This window comes from Limulus polyphemus, unplaced genomic scaffold (assembly GCF_000517525.1).
Source record: "Limulus polyphemus unplaced genomic scaffold, Limulus_polyphemus-2.1.2 Scaffold9868, whole genome shotgun sequence".
In the NCBI taxonomy this organism is placed as follows: Eukaryota; Metazoa; Arthropoda; class Merostomata; order Xiphosura; family Limulidae; genus Limulus; species Limulus polyphemus.
Window position 1 is genome coordinate 8794 of NW_013675478.1, and position 8916 is coordinate 17709.

The 8916-nt window shown below is 33.6% G+C and overlaps 1 protein-coding gene across 1 annotated transcript in view; it reads right to left on the bottom strand.

Annotated features, from left to right (window-relative positions):
* Positions 1–8916, bottom strand: part of LOC106476125 (SNF-related serine/threonine-protein kinase-like) — a gene marked incomplete at its 5' end in the record, with an annotated part of 19444 nt that overhangs the window by 7240 nt on the left and 3288 nt on the right. Inside the window, 4 exons of the mRNA XM_013936796.2 lie at positions 31–4086; positions 6261–6407; positions 6721–6930; positions 7836–7977. Coding sequence (XP_013792250.2) covers positions 2802–4086; positions 6261–6407; positions 6721–6930; positions 7836–7977 — 1784 coding nt within the window. The remainder of the gene's footprint in view (positions 1–30; positions 4087–6260; positions 6408–6720; positions 6931–7835; positions 7978–8916) is intronic.

Below are 8916 nucleotides of genomic sequence, written 5' to 3' on the forward strand. Positions count from 1 at the left end.
TACAATGGAACTAAAAGACTGATTACGTACAACTATTAGAACTAGATACAGTGAAACTAGAAGACTGATTACGTACAACTATTAGAACTAGATACAGTGAAACTAGAAGACTGATTACGTACAACTATTAGAACTAGATACAGTAGAATTAAAAGACTGATTACGTACAACTATTAGAACTAGAAGACTGATTACTTACAACTATTAGAACTAGATACAGTGAAACTAGAAGACTGATCAGATATAACTATTAGAACAAGATACAGTGAAACTAGAAGACTGATCAGGTATAACTATTAGAACAAGATATAGTGGTACTAGAAGACTGATCACGTATAACTATTACAACTGGATATAGTAGTACTAGAAGACTGATCAGGTACAACTATTAAAACTAGATATAGTGGTACTAGAACTAGACTGATCAGGTACAACTATTAGAACTAGATATAGTGGTACTAGAAGATTGATCACGTACAACTATTATAACTGGATATAGTGGTACTAGAAGACTGATCAGGTACAACTATTAGAACTAGATATAGTGGTACTAGAACTAGACTGATCAGGTACAACTTTTAAAACTAGATATAGTGGTACTAGAACTAGACTGATCAGGTACAACTATTAGAACTAGATATAGTGGTACTAGAACTAGACTGATCAGGTTCAGCTATTAAAACTAGATATAGTGGTATTAGAAGACTGATCAAATACAACTATTAAAACTAGATATAGTGGTACTAGAACTAGACTGATCAAGTACAACTATTAGAACTAGATATAGTGGTACTAGAACTAGACTGATCAGGTACAACTATTAAAACTAGATATAGTGGTACTACAAGACTGATCAGGTACAACTATTAGAACTAGATATAGTGGTACTAGAAGACTGATCACGTACAACTATTATAACTGGATATAGTGGTACTAGAAGACTGATCACGTATAACTATTACAACTGGATATAGTAGTACTAGAAGACTGATCAGGTACAACTATTAAAACTAGATATAGTGGTACTACAAGACTGATCACGTATAACTATTACAACTGGATATAGTAGTACTAGAAGACTGATCAGGTACAACTATTAGAACTAGATATAGTGGTACTAGAAGATTGATCACGTACAACTATTATAACTGGATATAGTGGTACTAGAAGACTGATCAGGTACAACTATTAGAACTAGATATAGTGGTACTACAAGACTGATCACGTACAACTATAAAAACTTAGTAATTGTCAAGGTCTATTGCAGGTATTAATTGGTCCCAACATTACATCTTTAGTTCTCCAAACACACACACACATATATCAGCATACTTACTTGAACAGTAAATGTAGCATAATGTTTCATATGAAACTAGTCTGTTTTTTACAAATGTAATTAAGTAAGCCCTATCTCTAGCTATAGTATAAGTAAGCCCTATCTCTAGCTATAGTATAAGTAAGCCCTATCTCTAGCTATAGTACATATACATGTCCTGTAGAGATTGAATCAAGATAAAGTAGGGGTACTGTTACTTGGTCAGTAATTGCATATCATGGTTACAGGATCAAAATTATTATTGTACATGTGGAGAAACATAAGCATTTCTATCTTGTATCCAGTGTTTCTCAGATTAAATCAAAGCCTTCTTTCATTATTTAAGAATGTTATATAAAACTCTCTCCTTCAGAATGACGAAGTATGTCAAACATGGAAAACTTGTTTTCAAAACTACATAACTTATCAAAAAATAAAACATATCTGAACTCGGCAGATCATAAATTCTTAACACTTTTTCAAAATTAAAAACACATCATTAAAAGTGTCTCAGAAAATAACAATCAGTTCATAAAGCAACAGTATTATTTTAGTTCATATTTCTCATGAACCTTCTACGTTACAATTTGTTCTTTTAAAATGGCACTTGAGGTTGATAATCTAATGTTAACACTAAGAAGCAGTTTGTACACCTTTATTATCAGTTAAACATGTCTTCACTGTAACTCTAGTATATACAATAAGTGTCACAGCATTTGTATGGTAGGTTACAACTGCACAGCAGTACTTTATATACCTATTCACAGTGTGTATATATATATGTCTAACAGCTTTTCTATTTTGGAACTTCTCATGGTTCCTTATATCAGTCTTGGAATTTATTTGGATTTTACTGGTTTCTGCACTAAAGAATTTAATTTTCAAAACCTATTTTTTAATGTCCAAACAGATTAATACAATTTTCATTTATACAGATGTGCATAGAAGTGTACATGCAAGTAGAGTGGAGAGTAGATTAATCCAACTAGTGATAACAAATCTTTATAGCACACTGACTTAAACATCTTAATTGTGAAAACATTTAAATTTATGACAGCTACTATGCAGAGCACTTAAGAGCTGAGCATTTAAAAATGTATCTATTAAACATAGGAGTCTCTGTAATGCAGAAGTAACCTGCTCCTCTTGGTACAAAGTTATCATTTATTTAAAACTATAGACAGTAAATACTGTGTAAAAAATTCCTATCAAACTAATATATGAGAATGTAACACCATAGAGACCTACTCCTTAGTACGAAGTTTAAGATTTAGTTGCGATCTTAAGTAGTAGATATTGTAGGACAGAAAAAACATACAATGTTAGAAAGCTAGCTATTGAGATTCATGAGTGAGAAAATACATAAAACTCAAGTCTGATCTTTGGAAAGAGAAAGGCTCTAAAATTCTGTCTTTGGTCTAAGTGAAAAGAAAACTACGTTATTATATCTCACCCATACAACAGACGTCTAAGTTCTTATTAACCATCAACACAAAGTGCAGTATTTAGGAGCCATCTTCACATCTGTAGTACCGTGAAGTTCACATTTAAGAGACAAGTTATCTTTAGATACTCTTTTAAAGCGACCAGATCTTTTCCAACCATTACACTTGACATGGATTGGCAAATTTTCTATCTGATGAAGGAGCATGAAGCCAATGTCTGAACTGAAGTTGAGTGGTATTTTACGACAAGTTTTTTGTTCCTCTACTACAGTCTTGCTTGGACATTCTTGAACTGCAAGTGGTAGAATCTTTGAGCAACTACCGGGCTCTGGATTTTTCTTAGTAAAAAATTCATCACATGGTAAAAAACCAGGATACTGGTCAGAACACAGGTTTAAGCTATCAGTGCTAGCTCTATAAATTAGTGTACTGTTAATGCAGGAAATCTGTGTACTTGAACTGGTGTCTGACTGATTTTTATGCTTATGGGATTTACTGCTGTTGGTTTTATTACCTGAATCTTCCCTTCCTCCCCCACTCATGTTTCCTTGTGGTACTCCAGGCCCTGTCTGTCCTGAGCCACCAATTCCACTACTTCCACCCTGTCCTCCTGTGCGATCCTCGCTACTGTCTCTTCTTCCAGAGCTTTTTAGCTTTTCAATTTTCCACTTCAAGCCTTCACTATCATCATCACTTGCCTCTGAGCTGCTGCAACTGGTAGTTCTTGATTTCCCCATTTTCTGTTGTTGGCCTAAAAGACGTAACATTGCATGTGATAGAGCAGAACGAGGACTGTGAAGATGTTTCCTTGGGTGCCTAGAGTTTAGAGTTTTTGTAGCTGGCTCATCCAATTCCACCTCTTCATCTATTTCATTCAAAAGCAACTGAGGAGAACTTTTAACAGAATGGAGTCGCCGCCCTGGTGATGGAAGGGTTTTAAACTTTTGAGTTGAAAATGACAAAGCAGAATACTGATTTTCTGGAGACATTTTTGGACTAAGTGTTGTAGCATTCACACTGCCACTAAATGGAAGAGAGAATAGAAAGTGCTGTAAGACAGGCTTCTTTTGGGAGGTGGTGAGAGACCCAGACTGATGAGATGCAGGAACAGATGACAGACTGACAGAAGAGCTACTGTTGTCTTCTTCTTCATGTACCAAGCTGCACTTGCGTGCTAATGGCAAATAGCAGTGACTATTCTCTGGAGGAACTACAAGAGAACCAAACTGTTTAGAATCCAATGACTTCATTGGCACATGAGGAGAAATTAAATTTTGTACCATGTGATCCGTGTTTTCCTGAGGTTGTAAGAAGTCAGTTGTAATTCTGTGGGAGAGAGAAAAGAAAACTGAAAATTAGTATTTTAAATTTACTGGTGCATGAATTTAACAACATTCAGACATAAGGGTTGTTACTATTCCAGCATAAGTAAATTTTTTTTTAAAGTTCTACACTAGGTGGCATATAATTCTTAAAGTTAGCTGTAATATGACCTCAATCACTCATATTATTACAGCCTCTACATTCGCTGTTTGATTAATACAGTTCTTTATATTGTAACTTTGTACATTAATACAGCAATACAGTCACCTTGTTGAGTCAGTAGTTTAATAGTCTAACCTTAACACAAATTATGTTAATGTGGAAATTGTATTATCAGTTTATATTGCATGAAGTACCCTGATCATGAATTATTTATAACAAACTAAGGCACTCATTCTTTGTCTGGGTTATGAACTTAAAGAAATGTGTGGGTGGATGCTTTGATAAAAACCCTAACTTTCACATAATTTATTTATAACATAACATATTATTACAGTATTCATTATTACTTTAACAAAAGTTTTGTATAAGGTTTAAGAACTAAGTATGCATATACTTAAAACATGGTATACACTGGTCGATAGTCAGGGTGACTTGGTATTAAGAGGTAACAGCCAAAGTAGTAGCGGTAGGTGTGCTTTCTGTTATCTGTTTTCAACACCCAGCTCTTAATGTCCTTCCATAGTGTTTCATATGATTAATTAATTTACGGTTACTGGCCACAGAAGTGTCTTACAATCCAAAGTTGAAAAGCTGTGGTTCAAACTGGGAAACGGCTCTTCATATCAGCCTAATGGCGGTTATTGGAGTCGAAACTTCAGCTGAGTTTCTATATTATTGCAATAGTAGTGGCCATTTTTTTCACTGCATTCCTCCATAGTGTTAGTACACTTTCTGAGATATATAAAACAGTTGTATGGCCTTCCCCACACTTTGTACATGTTGTAAAACAAAATTTCATAATTTTGTGTGTGTGTGTAAGGACGTGGCACCATTTGTGAATGTAGTTAATGTTAGCTTTTGTCAAAGATAATAAATGCTCAATAACAGCAATAATGGGTTATGGACGGGGTTGTTACATATAACAGTGCTACAGTGGCGTTCCCTAATGTGGTTTCCAGAAAACAATGGAATGCCTCCCATAATCCCTTGTGCATGTATGTATATTATTTTGTCCAAGCATTACATGATTCACTATACAGACTGTTTTAAATATCCACAAAGGCTTTATAACCATCCTTTACAGAGGGTTGGATATGGTATATAACACTGATTTTGGAGCCTCACCACATTGTTACAGTCCATGTTGCCACATTTGCCCATGCATTTTAATTATGCTCCTGCAACATAGTTCATACTGCAAAAGGCTCCATCATAAAAGTGACATGTCCAAAGTAAACCATTCTTCCTTGCAGGCTTTCCACAATCCATTTAATGTATGAAACTGACAGTTTCTTATAATCTAGTTAAATAGTCTAATTGTACAGAAACCCACAGATACTGTGTGCAGAAATTTGACTGATAAATCTTTGTATGGAATGGCATAAATATACATTTCATTTTCCAGCTGCTTAAGGTATGTAGTAGTTTAAGAGAAGGTATGACTGGAAGAACTATCTTGGTGAGCCCATACCCTGTCGGCCTTGTTTCCAGATAGAGATCCCTCTTGATTATGTTGCTACTGTCCTTCATGTTTGTGAATCCTTACCTGTTTCAAGATGCTGCACCTTGCTCACCATGACTTCTTGCAGGTCTCTTTCTAAATGGTTCTGGTGCTTCAAGTTGATACATAATATTCATTTACTTTCCAGTGATACTAAATACAAGATATATCCTTGTTTTGAAAACTCTAAATCTGTGATCTAAACACATCTTATCATCTGAGTGTAGGAATATTTTGCATCAGAAAGGGCTGTTACATAACTTTCCAAAAGTGATTAAATTTCAATGGCATCACACTACTTAATACATGTCAACATATAATTCTGATACATTCTATTTTACCAAGATTTGCATTGGTTGTGGTTGTCACATGACGTACTGATTTTTATAATAAAACTACCTTTAATATAACATATTCAACTTCTGTAAAAGCCAAAGAAAAAAAGAACATCTTCTAGTAATCTATAAAGAAGTTGATATACATACATACCATGTGTTTAAAAAGAAGTACTTACTCGGGTGTAATAGCAACAGGAGGAAAGTCTCCCCTACAACTTTTGCTTAAAATCTGAGCTTTTTTCTCTCGTTGAACTCGTAGTTTCCTCTCTGCTAACAAGAAGTATGTGGCAGTGATGTGGTTGTATTCATTCTTTTGTAGTGCCCTAGACAAAGTAAAATATTAAGAATAAGTAATTCATATACATCATCTGATTATTCGAAAGCCTATCTAGTTAACACAATTTTTAATTATAACTTGTGATTATGTTAAAGCCTCAAATTTTATAGAAACAGTACTGTAGTTACTAAAATATATCACACATAACTATAATTACTCTGAACATGTGACAGTTTATAGAAACAGTACTGTAGTTACTAAAATATATCACACATAACTATAATTACTCTGAACATCTGACATTTTATAGAAACATTTCTGCACCTATTAAATACTCCTTAAACTATCTAAACTCTTACTCTATGATATCCTCTTTTGTTGCTATACTTCCGTTTACCAACTTCTGAATGATATATGCATGATCCTCCTCAGAGAGACATTCGTGAGATATTAATGGTAAATAATCTGCTGGCTGGATGGCGTCTCCTGCATTTAACCATTTGTTTCCAGTTACCTCTTCTAGTGTGGCCCGCTTCTCTGGATCACGTATTAACATACTTCCTATCAGTCTATATGTAGCACAGAAAAATTAACATTAGATTTCTTTTGTAAGAAGTTGTTGTTGGGTGTAATAAAAAGTATCCATGTTCCCATCCACATGTAAAGAATTGAATTAATGACACAAGTTCAAGTTTCTTAGTTCTGATAACTTGAAAAAGAAAATACAAAGAATACTAAAATTAAGCACATAATCAAGGAATTAAGAAGTATATATATATATATATATATATACACTATTAAGGCTATCATTGTTCAATTAATGTCACTTTGAAAAATCAACTCCATATGAAATAACTTCAACATAATAAGATAGTCCTTGTGTATAGTAAAAATAAGTTTAAAGTAAAACCTAGTGCATACTGGTTGCAGGAAATTAAAATTACCTGAAGTAAATATGCAAGAACTATGAGGTTTTCAAAGTTACAGCACAATCAAATCTTAATATATATTTAATGATAATCTATGAGCTTGTCTTACCCATGTTATAAAAATTAATTTATAGAACTAATGTAAAACATCTAGAAATATTTACTTTTGTTATTATACTTTTCAAAAAGAAGCAGTTGGAAGGGTTAATCTGCATACAATAACCAACTCTTAAACCAAGCTTTATGAGTAAGAGACAATGAGTTAGAATTGGTGCTTTCATGCATTCACCATTTTATTTTGAACTAATTAATCCTAAATATAATTATATTTTTCAATAATATTTGATCATTAATAAGCTAATATTCCATCAGTCAAACACCATGCAATAACACAGTTTGAGTAAAAATCCCTGATAAAGTTCATATTTTTACTACCATAAGTGAACACTGCTCCGTGGCTCGAACGTCAAACAATTTCTCACCATTCTTAAATGTACTATTAAACTTGGTATCCAATCAACCTTCATTAGTAAACCTAAACTTACTTGCTACATTCTTTGGAAACATGGCTTGGAACAGTGTAATTACAATCCATTATCATTGTAAGTGTTTCACTGTCATTGGCTTCTTGAAAGGGTGCATGACCACAAACTAGCATGTACAGAATCACTCCCAAACTCCAAACATCTGGAAAGAAAAACAAATTACATTGTAATAACAGTAACAACTTTTTAAAATACACAAAAGTTTCAAACAGTATGGTATATAATTTTAAAAACTATGTCTTGCAGCAATAATAACAATATTAATGATCACTGAGGTAATTTTGTATTATACAACATATATATATATATATCTCATAATGATTCAGGATGTTAAGAAAACCTGTTCTGATAAGTGCTTTATCTCAAGGCCTTTGGATAACACTAGTGCTCAAAAGTCAGTGCTCTACCAACAGAGACCATGACTCAAGTACCAAGCATACAACTCCCATCTGGACTCTTGTATAAACCTATTTGCAAACAAACCTTAAGTAGCATTGTTTCAGTAAACTATAAAAACACACAGCACACCAGTTCAATTGATGATGTCAGCAAGTACACAGAGACAGCTGCTAGATTTACCATCTACTCGGGTCAGATGGCTATCAGAGGTGGGATAACCAGTAACTGTGAACCAGCATAGTAACTCATTTGTACTTCAAAATCTCCCTGACTACAGCTTGAGCCCAGAACCCTAGGTTAACATAGTGCTCAGAGACAGATACTGATGCTCTATCAACTGGCCAACATGTGCACAGCTTATGCATTTTAGTTGTTTTTTACAATCTTATCAAACTTTGAAAACAATGAAAGTCACACTGATACAAATAGAATAGTTTACTAAATAATGAAAAATATCTAAATGTGGTCCTACATGTATACTAGGATAGTCCTTATTTTTGAATGTGGTCCTACATGTATACCAGGATAGTCCTTATTTTTGAATGTGGTCCTACATGTATACTAGGATAGTCCTTATTTTTGAATTTGGTCCTACATATATATACCAGGATAGTCCTTATTTTTGAATTTGGTCCTACATATATACCAGGATAGTCCTTATTTTTGAATTTGGTCCTACATA